This window comes from Ceratina calcarata, unplaced genomic scaffold (genome assembly GCF_001652005.2).
Source record: "Ceratina calcarata isolate Rehan_Ccalc_2016 unplaced genomic scaffold, ASM165200v1 scaffold78.2, whole genome shotgun sequence".
Classification (NCBI taxonomy): domain Eukaryota; kingdom Metazoa; phylum Arthropoda; class Insecta; order Hymenoptera; family Apidae; genus Ceratina; species Ceratina calcarata.
This window is the reverse complement of record NW_017179105.1, coordinates 593,644-607,065: the sequence shown is the minus strand read 5'-3', so window position 1 is coordinate 607,065 and position 13,422 is coordinate 593,644. Positions and strand designations below refer to the sequence as shown.

Below are 13,422 nucleotides of genomic sequence, written 5' to 3'. Positions count from 1 at the left end.
TACTTTTTAGCACGTAGCTATTTATTATTAGCATTGTTCGTCCGACGTCTGATTTCTTTTTAATTATAGGAAATGCGTTTTTCTAAGGTACATAAACTTTTGGGATTGACTGTATAGCCAATACATCCTTAAAGGACTATACCAGTGTTACACTTGACTGACATAAGTCGCTCGTATTTCATTATTTTTGTACGAAAAAATTATTTTACACAGTTAGGCAAATACACCCCTAAAGTTTAAAAACATTCGATGGAATACTTTTCTTCAAAAAAATTCTCAAAAATCACCTAAATCTTGAACGGTATAGCCCCTTAACATGCGAGATAATAGTAACTGTTTTATGATAAAGTGTATTATCACATGTTAATTGAATTAAATATCATATAGCGTTATCTATTTTTCATCAAAACGATCGTGTACGGAATGTACGAATACCTTCGTGACGGACTTTATATGAATCGATAGATGCATTTCGCGATGATCCTTCTATTATAAGCACTTTAATTGCGTCGAACGATTTGATTTCTAAGCACGTGTAATTTCGTGTGGACCTTGGAGCGTTTCGATTCCGAATAAGATCCGCGAGATTATTACGGACAAGTGTTTCTAATTCAGGTAGCTCGTTAAGGGTTCTTATTGATTGACGACGCACACGGGTCGGAATGCAGCCAGACAGAGAAAGAACGATACAACGCGTGCATCCTGTTGCATACGTAGCGTTAGCAGCTTCGCTCTATCTGTGCGTTAAATAAGCGCATCCAGCGAGTAAAATCCGTGCGATCTTTTAATTCGCGTCAATAGACTCGTATTAAAAAAGCTGGGAAGCGTAACGAATAGAAGCAAACTTTCTTCCCCTTTGCTGTATCCTAGAATCAGCGTTCGTTCTCGTAACAGTTTTCTTTTTTTTTTTTTTTTACCAAAAAGCGACGTTTGTATAAAATGCAGCAAATGAAACGTAGCAGGTTTGAAAAACAGAGAATTCGCGCCCACGGTCGAGACGTGGGCGTGGCGAAGTATATTATATAAAAGTAGAAGAAAGAACGGCGGTTAAATAAAATAGTTAAAAGTAACAAGAAGCTGGCCCGTCGCATGCGAATCACCGGTACGTTTCTCGTTTCCGTTTTGCGTGCGTGTGCGGCGAGCTAGCTAGTGCGTAAAGATTTCGTGTCTCTCTACGTCTTACCAGAGAACAGAGTTCGTTCGTTAACGAGCAACGAAATCGGCCGCTGCCATCTTGCTATCTCGTAACACACTCGTGCAGCGCTTTATTTTTATTCAATACACATTAGTCCACATATACATATATAAATGTATATAGAGTTCACACCTCACGTGACAATAACAGCATTTGTGTTCGAATCACATCGAATGCCACACGTATGTGTGTACGTGGTTCTCTCAAAAATTTCTATCCAGGATGAGTGTGTGAGGGAGGGAAATGATACATCACTTTGTCAGTTTGTAGTAACTTTGAGATTGTTCAAGATCGTAGTACCATTGTCGGAAAAAAGAAACAATACTCTAACTGTGATCAAACAAGAGTAAGAAAAGAGTCGGGTTGTTCGTGTCAGAGAAATGCGAAAGCTTGCGCTTCCCGTTTCCTTAACATTAGAAAGACTGAAACTTAGTATATACCTATATTGCCCAAAAGCAGTAAAAATGACTGCATTGTGAAAGAATAATGTGTAAAGAAATTTGTCTAAAATTAATTTTTAATATTTTTTATATTATTTACAGTCATATAACAAGTTATTAGTAAATGTTAACAATAAAAAAAAAAATTTACTTCACTTGGGAAAAAATAATTTATGCATTATTATTTATACATTTGCCCAAAAGCAGTCAGAATGACTTCCTTGGGCAATCTAGTGTTAAACGCGGAGGACGAAGGAAACGGGTGAACGCAATTCGGGGTTTGGGAACCAAGTGCTAATTATATCAATAACAACGACTACGACACAGTAGCGACATAAGGTACGACTCGAAGCACCACCACCATCTTCTTCTTCGGTGTCGCCCGCTCAGAGGCGACTTAGGAGGCGAAATGAAAAGGACGACGTAAAGATGGACTTTGTGGGGAATAGAATGCAAACAAATAATCACGAAGCTATCACAATTCTAACTTATTTGTGCTGGTCGTTACGCGGTTAAAATGATGTAAATAAAAAAATCTAACTTTCATTTACATTTCGATGTCACAGAAGAATTTCCGTCAACGAGATTTTTTTACTTACATCGTTTTTCTTTTCGTAATAACTAGCACGCTCGAAGCGTTAGACGCGTTTTCGACTACTCCGTCAAATTTCACAAATCGGTATATAATGAAAGTAGAAGAACGATTAATCAAGAAGAAATAGATCGGATCACGGGTAGTGAATGAATGAAAGAAAGACAGAGAGAGAGAGATACAGAGAGATAGATAGAAGACAGAAAACGAAAGATTTAGAAAGAGATCGTTGATCGTCTACCGAGGCCGTCGGACGATCCCTCAGCAACGTCGCTAAGGGTACGTCGATGCTTGTTCCCGCCTTTGGTCGCCTGCAGGTGACACGATATAAGCAAGATGGCGGCGGCACGTGCCGCACCTGCTCTTGACGCCGGTACCAAAGGACCGCGGCTACCACCGCTGCTTGGCCTCCTGGAGAACGCGTAGGTCAACGGCCCTCCCGTGCTGCTCCTCTGGCTGGAACGCGACGATGGACGGCCACCGTGAAGCGTCAGCGGGATACCTGGTATCGAACGATATCGATCTTCAAGTAGAAACGGAAACTCACTGTTTACTCATTTGCATCGTCCGAAATATTAATGCAGTATTTGACAGAGTGGTCGATGCAATAATTGAGACCATGTTTCACAGAATTATTGATACAATAATTCATATACTATTTTTCCTATAAGGTTTGTTATAACAGAACAGGAATTAGCATCTAGTATGAACAACTATTTACTGATTTCGTTAAAAGATAAAATTGAAGGCTGCATTAATTCAGTAAACTCTGTTAAGAAAATTATATACATATTTTAATGAAATATACGAACGTTCTATAAGAATTGGCTTATTGACTCGCTGACGATGCAAATGGGTTCGGAAACGGGGCCGGTCTATATTTAACGCGGATTTCGGTGGACAGCAGTGATTTGATTTTCCTCAAGGACCTTGGCACACGGCGTTCTTCACCGATACTTAGTCGGTTATTGATTTTGCAACGGGTGCTGGGTAGCTTCTTAATGCGATATAGGCGCAATTTCCGAGGCACGTCCGCGATGATTGCAGGTGTGCGTTATCGCGTCGATTACCGGAGATCGTAATCAGAGTGAAGTATGCTTACCCGTGTCGCTGGAGAACAGCATCGGCGGCGCGTGATTCGCGTTGGCGTAGTGCCGCGGCCTTGTGTATCTCGCACGACTGAACAGTTTCAGTACGAAACAGATCATAGCCGTGAATATCGCTATTCCGGATGCTATGCACAGCAGCGTAGGAATGTTTGTCGTTATCAGCACCAGATCTGCCAACAGATTCAACAATTCAATCTTTTGCTTGGGGAGATCTTCACTTATCGTCTGAGAGACGAAAGGTATTTAATTTAACATCGGATGAGATCATTTAAAAGAAGAATTGTTTTACGTATGTTATTGCATGTGGAAATCTTGTCGAAATTTTTTGCAAGGAACGCAGGTTTTATGAAAGATTAGATCGTTAGATCGTTTCTATCGTGTTTCGTAAGATAGATATTAGTTCGGACAGGAAGTTGGCAAGGTGTACCTTCGGCGCAGAACACCTTCTTGTTAGGCCTGGACAGGGACACCCTGTGGTAACCCTGCTCGCAGTCGCAGACGGCATTGTGCTGAACCTGAGTGCAGGTCGCGTGCTGATCCGTGAAAGTGCAAGTCGCCCGATAGAAACATTGCTCGCCGATTTTTTTAGCTGAAAAATTGAATTCTCTGTCGTCTCGATCCTGTGTCACGTGGAGAATCCGAAAACGCGGACTTTTCATTTATTAATTCTTAGTCAGAAATAAATTGATTAGACGAGTCCAGTTGGTAAAGTGTCGGATCAGAGCAGAAGCGAATATAATCAATTGTTTCACGATTGAAGGATGAATAGAATTGCTCGGATCAACTTTGAAATGGATAAAACGTGTTCTTTCGATATTGGACAGAATAATAACTGTTGGATCATCGACATTCGTTTTCCTGTCCGCGTTATCGGAATGACCTAGTTGGGGCTAGTCGAGCCGAGTGGAGAACATGTTCGCGCGTACGTACGTTTGGCACATCCTTTACTAGGCCCAAGACGGACTGGATAGAATTTTTCGCACTCACAGAAGCCGGTGATCTCGTCGCAGAACACGTGCTGTAGATCCGGATTGCATGAGACATCGCACGGCGAGCCAAGGTACTGTCCCTTCGCTGAAAACAGCCGAAAATCGATATCCTGCAAGATTATCTACGACGCTTCTCCATAGTGTGCTACATGAAATATGTAGGCTATTTCCTTTAAATAGCGTGCCGCATTGTTCCATCGAGCTGTACTATCGGGGCCACTTTTCATGGCCCCAGCTATCTTCAGAATATCAATAACAATCGATCATCCTCATTCGGAATTCAATTTCCGTCGAAGATGCGTCTTACGAGAATTACATCGGATTCAGTCAATCTGGTTATAGACTTTCAAGTATTTAGAGAAGCTACTTGGATAAAAATGTTATTTCTGTCGTTGTCACAGTTGCCTCGCTCTTTCAATCCATAGTTCCCTTTCAACCATTATTCTCCCGCTTCGATACAACTCTTTGTCCCCTTTTGACGGGCACCTACTGTCATGGGTGTCTGTTTGTCCAACCGTGAATGCACACATTCTGAACGTTTAATGAACTAAAGAAGCATTGTCGTTCAGGCCATTTTCCAGAGTCGAAAGACATTATCTGGATGACGTTCTTCAACGACGTTGAATCGGTTTCGTTCGAGAACAGGAATAATAATCGTAATTCGCTATGTTTGCAGGCGTCGCGCCAGATATCGATCCACCCTTAATTATCGCACTGCATCCGTTGTTAAACGTATCGCGGTTTAAGGTACCGACGATTAAACTTCGCTGGCAAACGTTCAGAATCGTGCACGATAACCGCGACACCGTTCTCGCGTGTATACCTTAATTAACTCGAGCTGTAAAGAGCGTCTTGCGCACGACATTTCTGAAAATACAGTTTCGGACATTAAGGGAAGCGGTGTCTCCCGGTCGATGGAATGAATGGGGGGCGCCCCAGCGAATAACGAAGAACTACGTTTCCGTCTAAATTCCGGAAGTTCACGAGCCGGTGCTCTTTTTTTTTTTTTGAATGGGTGAAGACGGGGATGAATGACGCACGATATCTCAACCCTTTCCACGTTCTCGTTTCTCGTTCTGTGGGGCGGCGAGGGTGGAACCAAGAGATCTCTTTGAAATTCTTACGCAGCTGCAGGCGGTGTGCAAACTCCCACATGCGGGCGAGAGTCTGCTTGCAGCATCCATTAAAATCAATACCGGCAGCGTGGTTGGCGCGAAAATCAAGAACGACCGGAGCTTCTCTTCTTCCGACTCGCGCACGCGTAAACCAAGTTCAATATTTGTCTGTTTGAAATTCAAATACATTCCGATGAAATACGGTGAAATCCTGATGCAGGAAAATGAGATATTCAAATTCTGGGTACAAAAAAATTTATGTACGATGTACGATGCGTTTATTGAAAAAAGTCGAAAGCTAAGTCGAGGAAAATCCTCAACCATCCACCCTTTGCTGGCTCGTAACATATACCCGCGCCTCTCGTCGGATTTAATGAGCTGGACGAGGGCTACTTATCGTGTGACGAAGGGAGTACGTCTAGATGACGATAACAATGACAGTAACAAGTGTTTGCTCTCTGGGTGTATATTCTGGAGCCGAGTGTTTGCACACGCTCGTATCGAGCAGGCGCTAAGAAGGCGAGGCAAGAATCTCGACACGCGTTTCTTCGATCGTCCACCAGAAAATATGATAACGATCCCGCTACGCCTACCTGTTCAGATTTGGATGAATCGGTGCAAGGATGCAAGACTGGCTTAGAAGTATACAAAATGTTTCACAAACGATTAATCGATTTCTGAAACGATGCTCTCTTCGAAGATCAACGATTAGTATACATCGGTGCCACGTGAAGATGATACATCACTGAACGGTTTCATCTTAAACATGAACCGTTGCACACCTTTTTCCACATTTTACACCTTTCTGTTATACGATCGTTGAACGTTTTCGAGCGTAATGAATCACCGTTCGAACGTCGAGCGAGGGGAGTCGACAACCCTCGCCCAGCAGCACCGAATTTAGGGCAACGGTTGTTACGTCCCGACACTCACCCGCAGTGACGTTCTCCTCTTCGTAATCCTCCTCGTCGTCATAGACGTCGTCGTCGAGCTCGTCGTTGATGTCGTCGTCGTCGTAGCTGGACCCGCGCACGTCATCACCTGCCGGTAGCGAGCGGGTCAGGCGAGCCCGCGGCTCCTCGGGCCGACTTCGGGCGGTGCCGCAGCTGATGCTGGTGGCCAGGAAGACGACGAGGCAGCAGGTCAGCAGTAGCAAGTAACGGCAGCAGGTCAATCCCAGGGCGGAGGGAAGTGCGCTGCTCATCGCCCCCGCGGCGCGAGTCAACCCCCGAAACCGACCACCAGCGGCGCATCGACATCCTTCACCGTCCCTCCTACCCCCCTCCCGCCCTCCTCCTGCACGCCCTCTCGCCCTAGACGACGACGGCTCCGACACAGGCCTTATATCGTGTACGATCTCTCCGTGAAAAAACTGTCACGCTCGTTGCACGGGAACTCTCCTCGGTTACCTGCGACGCGTCGCGCCGCGACGTCTCTCATACGAGACGAGCCAACGGTGAGACGATCGGGACTGATGGAGACCGCGTTCTCGGCACCGTGCTCCCCCGTTCACTGACGCCTTCCTTCCGTTAGCCGGTCGACCACCGCGACTGCAGCTGCGCGATGCACCACCCTACCTGTTTCACCCAACCCCTTCCGCTTCTCATCCCTTGGCGTCGATCGAGATCAGGGCTGCTCCAACCTCCCGGAGGTGAAGGCTTATTGGTTTGTTACCTTTCCACCTTGAACCGATTCGGGTTACGTAGACAACGCACGAGTCTCGATGGTTTTCGTATCGCGTCTTGTGAGTGGGATCCTCCTCGTCGTATAGTTACCACTTCCCAGAATGGATCTACGAGAATCGATCGCTGTCTTTTATTAATAGTGAAAGCGTACACGCTTGGCGTATAGAGAATTTTTATTCGAAATCTCTGGGTTCGATATCGTGCCTCGTTAGTGGATCTCCCTTTTCAGTGTGATTACCACTTGCAGACGGATCTCGAAGACTCTTGATATTTCTTGTTAACAGTGAAAGCATATACATATAGTCGTCTGATAGAAATATTTTATTCAAATACTGTGCGTTATGCAAAGATTGTTTAATACAAATAATCAGTGGAAATACTAACTGTTGATATTGCTATGTCAAATGGTAGGGGTGCGAATCGCATTTGATGTAGTCATCGGGCTTCGTTTGTCACACGTTGTTTACAGGGCACGGTTCGTTCCTTCTTTATACATATAAAACGCATCGGTAAATTACAAATTTAACCCCTTGCACTATTCGTAACCTCGGGAAAAGTCAGGCCAAACGCAGCTGCCTCGATTGTCACGGTGAGAGGCGAGCGGTGGAGCGCGCTTGCCGAAACTTGAGACCTATCAATTTCAAAACTTTAAAAAAATACTTTGATTATTACATAAGATGAAAGCAATCCCATTCGAGATGTTCATACTTGGTCCAAAACTAAGACCATGAGTCAGACTCCTGATATTCATGTTCGGCCTGAAATGTCGATTACGAGTCAGGCTGATATTCATGTTTGGTCTGGAACTGAACAACGAGCCCGACTCGTGACATCCATGTTTGGTCTAAAATTTTCATCACGAGTCAGACTCGTCAAAATAGTGCAAGTGGTTAATGATGGACGTGAAGTGTTTTTTTTTTTGTTTTAAGAGGAAGACTTTTCTCTTCTAGTGATTGATTTTGCTAGCTTCCAGCTCCGTACAAATCCATTGTAGGCGACGTGATATGATCTTCTTCCTCGAGCAGAGACTCGGTGGCGATGGACTCTTGAACTGCGCTTCGCACTAAATAATAAAAATTCAAACGTACGTTGCTAAATGAACTAGAAAAGAAAGATTGGCAAACTGCATGCATTGCTTATCTAAAGCCTCTCTAATCAATCGCGGAAGTCAGGCGCCACGTTTATCTCTCGAGGTTCCGGTCTCTTTCATAAATATATGCAACAGATACCTGCGCCTATTCGTCTCCTCTGGTGTCTTCGTATCAGCAAGTATATCACCGCGCTCGCGATTGCCATTAACAAAATTGTCACCGCTGCCAAGGTGCCAGCTAGCCTGGATACCGCGTCTGTACTATTGTACATCGCATAGCACACAGATACTTGAAACCAAAAATGAAAATAAAACTGCTGATTTTCATGCAAAATCACGAGAGACACATGGAACAAAGACTACGAATTGATTTGTACAGTACTAAAAAACATGTACCATTCCCATCTGACTGGAATCCATTATGACATTGGCACACGTCCGGCGCCACGCAATCTCCATTCTCGCAGTTCTCGCAGTGCGGCACGCAGGATACGTTTAACAGAACGAAACCTTTTTTACATTGACACACGTTCGGCGCGATGCAAGTACCATTGTCACAAGACGAACAAATGGGCTCGCATACACCTTGCTTGGTATGCACATAATCATTGTTGCAAAGGCAAATGTTGGGACGAATGCATCTCCCATTTATGCAAGCTGGATCGCAGATGCTCTCACAGTGCCAAGTGGCGTTGTCACCCATCTATTTTCAAAATATTAAGTGATACATTTTGACCAGTGCCGAGCGAAGTAAATATTTCGAGATTAATACTTTAGATTTTATATGTAAAAATTTCTCTCATCTATTTCTATTCTGCTTCCGATTCTCTGTACATTTTAATAAATTAGGAACAGTCTTTAACTGAATTCGTCTATAAATGCAGGATAATCGTAAGAAAATTGACTCACATCGAATTTATCACAAACGCCAGGCGCCACGCATAGAGTCCCAGCAGTTTCGCAGGGAAGCTTGCAAGGCGAGCACATTTTCGTCTCGCTCTCGCGCGTTCCATTATAACAATTATGCATAGTGTAACCCTCGTTACATCTGCAGACTCCCGGTGCGATACATTCCCCGTTCTCGCAACTACTCCCACAATCCGGTAAGCACACGTGTATCATGGTATCATCACCACTGACCCTGTAACCTTCGTAGCACGTACAATTGTTCGGCGCCGTGCAGGTACCATTTACACAAGCCCTCTCGCAGACCGGTTCACAAATGTACCTAGCATCGCCGATCAATTCTCTTAAACCGTAACCTTCGTCGCAACTGCAAACTTCAGGTGCGATGCAAGTGCCCTTCTTGCACGGCTGACTGCAAACCGGCTTGCATTCATTGTGGTTCAATTGATAGCCAAGATCGCAGACGCAAGTGTTAGGGGCGATGCAATTGCCGTTCAAGCATCCCTTCTCGCACTGCGGTTTGCAACCAAACTCGCCTGCGTGTTCAAATCCGTCGTTACAAGTACAGACTTGAGGAGCCGTGCAAGTACTGTTTTTGCAGTCATTACAAATCGGTGTGCACACTGGCGTGCTGCTATTATTGGATGCTGATTCGTCTAAATAGCCCTCCTTGCACTGGCACTGATTTGGAGCCGTGCATCGTGCGTTGTACTGTTCGCAGTTGATGTTACAAATCGGTTGGCAGTGCAGATCGTCGAGCAACGAGTAACCGCGGTCGCACTTACACTGGTTCGGAGCAACGCAGGTACCGTTCGGGCAATCACCGTCGCACAAGGGGTCGCAGACGTACTCTTGCCTGCCTGGTTCCAGCGAGGGCCTGAATCCAGGTTTGCACTCGCACGTGTCTGGTTTGGTGCAAATCGCGTTCACGCAGGATGTACTGCACCTTGGTTTACATACTCTTCCTCCTACTTGTTGGTAACCAGTGCAACAGTCCATCTCGTCGACCCATATGGTCTTGTACTGTGATCGAAAAGTTTTATTGGACAATATAGCAACCGGGGCAATTACCTCTTACCTCTATTTTGTAATTCATTCGTTCTTTGATCTGATAGAAAATTCCCCATTTGCGGATCTTGTATGTCTCGAAATAGGGCACGTATACCATTTGTTTTCGACTGGAACGAGAAAGACTTAGACGATCAGATGAGAAAAGCTAATATTCGTATTATCCTTATTTATTTATATACAATTTTCTATATGAACAGTTTCAAACGATATTATTCGATGGTATCTGATACCACATCATACTATCTGAATTACCTGTAGTGCACGAGGCACTTGTTTCGAGTATCTTCGGACGAAGATTGCGACGTTCCTTCGACGAGAAGAATCGCATTCACGAAAACGAAAATACGGAGGTAATTCATATTCGATATGCACTCTCAGGACGAGTTGAACTTCGACTAACAGACGACCGTCGACGTTTATCTGTCTGTCTGTATTTAGACATCGCGTTATCGTTACAAACCGGATATATTGCGGGGGTTTCATGGAAATTAGAAAGGAGATTGGTGCGTCGATCGGTCCGGAAATGAAAAGATAGCTACTCTGATCAGAATTTTTTTATTGATATTATGTAGATAACGATTTAACAAAACTTTGAACGGAACTTGTTAGATTATAGGGTATTGTCCTCTTCAGATAAAAGAGCGGCTTGTCCTTGCGTCGACGTCGGAGGCGCATTGCCTGTACATAAATTTTACAAAAAATAGTTGAATACTTAAGAATTAAGAATTTTTTAATATATATAAGATTATATTTTACCTAAGGTATAGTTTTTAGATCTTTTCTTTCGTGCTAGTAAATAAGTTACACTCACGATACAGGCCACAATTATTAGACAAACAATTATTAAAAGACCAACGACTCCTTCTACTGTTACGTAACTCGCTTCTTTCATGTGAATTGCGTTTACACTATTACAGCCGGAATCTAAAATCGAGAGCCGAGTCAAGAAATATGTTAAACGTACCTTTTCGTGCATCGAGTGGTACTTACCTGCTTCAATCAGACACGCGATCGTATCATTCTCTACTTTATTATAGTTTCTAAAGCATGTTCCATTGGAGATCGCATCGACACAATTCTGATGGCACGACGAGCTATTCGCCAATATTTTACTAATCTTATCATAATCGATGTCTGATCTATAAAGGGGCAACAAGTATTTTTATAATTGACCAAATTTCTGATTATTTATCGATACTTACAAGTTCAGTTTCTCGTTATTCACTGACAGGATACAGAATTGAGATTCCTCGCAACTCGAGCCCTTCCATCCGTAATCACAAACGCAGGTTCTGTTCAAAATATCGCATGATCCGTGATTATTGCAGTCATCTTCGCACGCTTTGACGCACTCGTCGTTCTCTTTTACGAAACTGAAATCGCATTCGCAGTCTCCAGGCGCCACACACGTTCCATTACTGCAATTTTCGCAATAGGGTTCGCAGAAACTTTGATTCCCTCGTTCAGCGGTAACGAAACCATCGTTGCATTTGCAGGATCCAGGTTCAACGCAGGTTCCATTGTCGCATGACTCGCAAAAGGGTTGACAGATCTCGTCAACTTTCTCATATCCTTCGTGACACGTACAATGATTAGGTGCACTGCAAAATCCGTGCTTGCATTCTTGTTCACAGACAGGCTCGCAAACACTTGTATCATTTCCCACTGGACTATAATTTTGTCGGCACTCGCATTCATTCGGTTTGACACAGTGTCCATTGATACAGGCTTGTTCGCAAACTGGTTCGCAAATGTTCGATACATTTTTAGAATTGTATCCCACGTTACAAGTGCATTTGTCCGGGTTGCTGCAGTATCCGTTCACGCAAGCTCTGTGGCAGACAGGCTGACAAATATTTGAATCATTCTTCCGATAGCCCTCGTCGCAAGTGCACTCGTTCGGCGCCGTACAGCTTCCAAAACGACACTCTTCTTCGCAAACTGGTTCACAAACGTGAGGATTGGTCGTGTTTGGTCGATAACCATTCTTGCAAGTGCACGTGTACGGCGCGACGCAGTCACCGTTAATGCAAGATGGTTCGCAAGTAGGGATGCAATAAGTGCTGTTCAATGCTTCGTAACCATCATTGCAGTCGCAAGTATAAGGATAACTGCAGTAACTGTTGACGCACCACGGGTAGCAAATAGGTACGCATGTGTCGGGGTTTGTTTTTGATGGCTCGTAGTCGTATTTGCAGGTGCATACGCCCGGCGCGCTGCAAAATTTCCCATCTGGGCACTCCTGCTCGCAGATGGGTTCGCAGATGTGGTGTACATCTTTCTGAAAAACGTTTTCTCTTTCACTTCGGTTATTTTACAATTTAAGTGAATGTGAATGCATATAAAATGAAGACAAGGATTTGTTTTCCAATTTCTGTTCACGTCTTATACTCAGTAGCGTATTTTAAGATAGCATAAGATTATAGGAAAATACATAAAATCTAGAGTCTATGTATTACTCACGTAACCGTCTATGCAAGTACACGTAAATGGTGCAGTGCAATTCGCGAACGGTCCACATAATTCAAAGCAGATAGGTTCACAGACATGTGTCATGGTATCGTCACCATTAAATTCGTAACCCGGGTGGCAAGTGCACTCGCCGGGACCAGTGCAAATTCCATTGATACAAGCCTTCTCGCAAACGGGTTCGCATTTGTACTTCGAATTACTGGACAGTCCGTAACCGTCGTTGCAGCCGCAGACTTCGGGTAGCTCGCAGTATCCGTTCACGCACGGCTCGCTGCAAATCGGCACGCATTTGCCTTGCTGTAGCTCGTATCCAGAATGACAAGTGCACGTGTTGGGTGCCGTGCAAGTTCCGAAATTGCAACCGTTCTCGCATTTCGGCACGCAGTTGAATCTGTCCTCTGGATCTGGTTCGTAGCCCTCTTCGCAAGTGCACACGTCAGGTGCCGTGCAGTTGCCGTTGCCGCAGTTGAAAGAGCAGATCGGATCGCACATCTGACACGAATTAATCAATTTTGCATCGCACATGAATATTATAATAAAAATCGTTTTCATTTTGCTATCATTTTCTTTAACTATAATTGACACAGTGTTTCATCTAACACGAAGCACGCTGATTTAAGGATGTATTGGCTATACAGTCAATCCCAAAAGTTTATGTACCTTAGAAAAACGCATTTCCTATAATTAAAAAGAAATCAGACGTCGGAACAACAATGCTAATAATAAATAGCTACGTGCTAAAATGTATAGAAGGAAAT

At 44.0% G+C, this 13,422-nt stretch overlaps 3 protein-coding genes across 11 annotated transcripts in view; all 3 read right to left on the bottom strand.

Moving 5' to 3' along the window:
- Window positions 1–6,733, bottom strand: part of LOC108630811 (uncharacterized) — an 11,038-nt gene extending 4,305 nt beyond the window's left edge. For 3 of the 6 annotated variants that reach the window (XM_018034320.2, XM_018034321.2, XM_018034324.2), the window contains exons 1-5: window positions 6,374–6,733; window positions 4,267–4,410; window positions 3,764–3,925; window positions 3,330–3,506; window positions 2,469–2,729 (exon numbers count right to left, since the gene is read on the bottom strand). In XM_018034320.2, coding sequence (XP_017889809.1) covers window positions 2,469–2,729; window positions 3,330–3,506; window positions 3,764–3,925; window positions 4,267–4,410; window positions 6,374–6,644 — 1,015 coding nt within the window. In that variant the 5' untranslated portion in view covers window positions 6,645–6,733. The remainder of the gene's footprint in view (window positions 1–2,468; window positions 2,730–3,329; window positions 3,507–3,763; window positions 3,926–4,266; window positions 4,411–6,373) is intronic. The other 3 variants (XM_018034323.2, XM_018034322.2, XM_026818244.1) reach the window with 3 other exon arrangements.
- Window positions 6,734–7,065: 332 nt separating this feature from the next.
- On the bottom strand, window positions 7,066–10,635 carry LOC108630513 (tenascin). 4 transcript variants are annotated; one of them, XR_003389864.1, is made up of 7 exons: window positions 10,445–10,635; window positions 10,200–10,299; window positions 9,125–10,144; window positions 8,612–8,918; window positions 8,355–8,504; window positions 7,510–8,188; window positions 7,142–7,398 (listed from the first exon to the last, which is right to left on the bottom strand). XR_003389864.1 is itself a non-coding variant. In XM_026818242.1 (6 exons), the coding sequence occupies exons 1-6, from the start codon at window positions 10,549–10,551 to the stop codon at window positions 7,111–7,113; spliced, it is 1,806 nt and encodes a 601-aa protein (XP_026674043.1). In that variant the 5' UTR covers window positions 10,552–10,635; the 3' UTR covers window positions 7,066–7,110. The 4 variants fall into 4 exon arrangements, 2 of the variants coding, with proteins under 2 accessions (XP_026674043.1, XP_017889340.2); XR_003389865.1 differs by having other exon boundaries at window positions 7,151–7,232; XM_026818242.1 differs by lacking the exon at window positions 7,510–8,188 and having other exon boundaries at window positions 7,066–7,232.
- Window positions 10,636–10,731: 96 nt separating this feature from the next.
- Window positions 10,732–13,422, bottom strand: part of LOC108630512 (fibrillin-1) — a 7,451-nt gene continuing 4,760 nt past the window's right edge. Inside the window, exons 8-12 of the mRNA XM_018033850.2 lie at window positions 12,656–13,156; window positions 11,395–12,473; window positions 11,183–11,331; window positions 10,949–11,116; window positions 10,732–10,870 (exon numbers count right to left, since the gene is read on the bottom strand). Coding sequence (XP_017889339.1) covers window positions 10,803–10,870; window positions 10,949–11,116; window positions 11,183–11,331; window positions 11,395–12,473; window positions 12,656–13,156 — 1,965 coding nt within the window. The 3' untranslated portion in view covers window positions 10,732–10,802. The remainder of the gene's footprint in view (window positions 10,871–10,948; window positions 11,117–11,182; window positions 11,332–11,394; window positions 12,474–12,655; window positions 13,157–13,422) is intronic.

Coding starts and splice junctions, on each gene's coding strand:
- LOC108630513 (XM_026818242.1), bottom strand. CDS start 10,551: ATGAATTACCTCCGTATTTTCGTTTTCGTGAATGCGATTCTTCTCGTC. Junction 10,145..10,199: donor GAATGAATTACAAAATAGAG/GTAAGAGGTAAT, acceptor TTTCGATCACAG/TACAAGACCATATGGGTCGA. Junction 8,505..8,611: donor ATTCCAGTCAGATGGGAATG/GTACATGTTTTT, acceptor TTTGGTTTCAAG/TATCTGTGTGCTATGCGATG.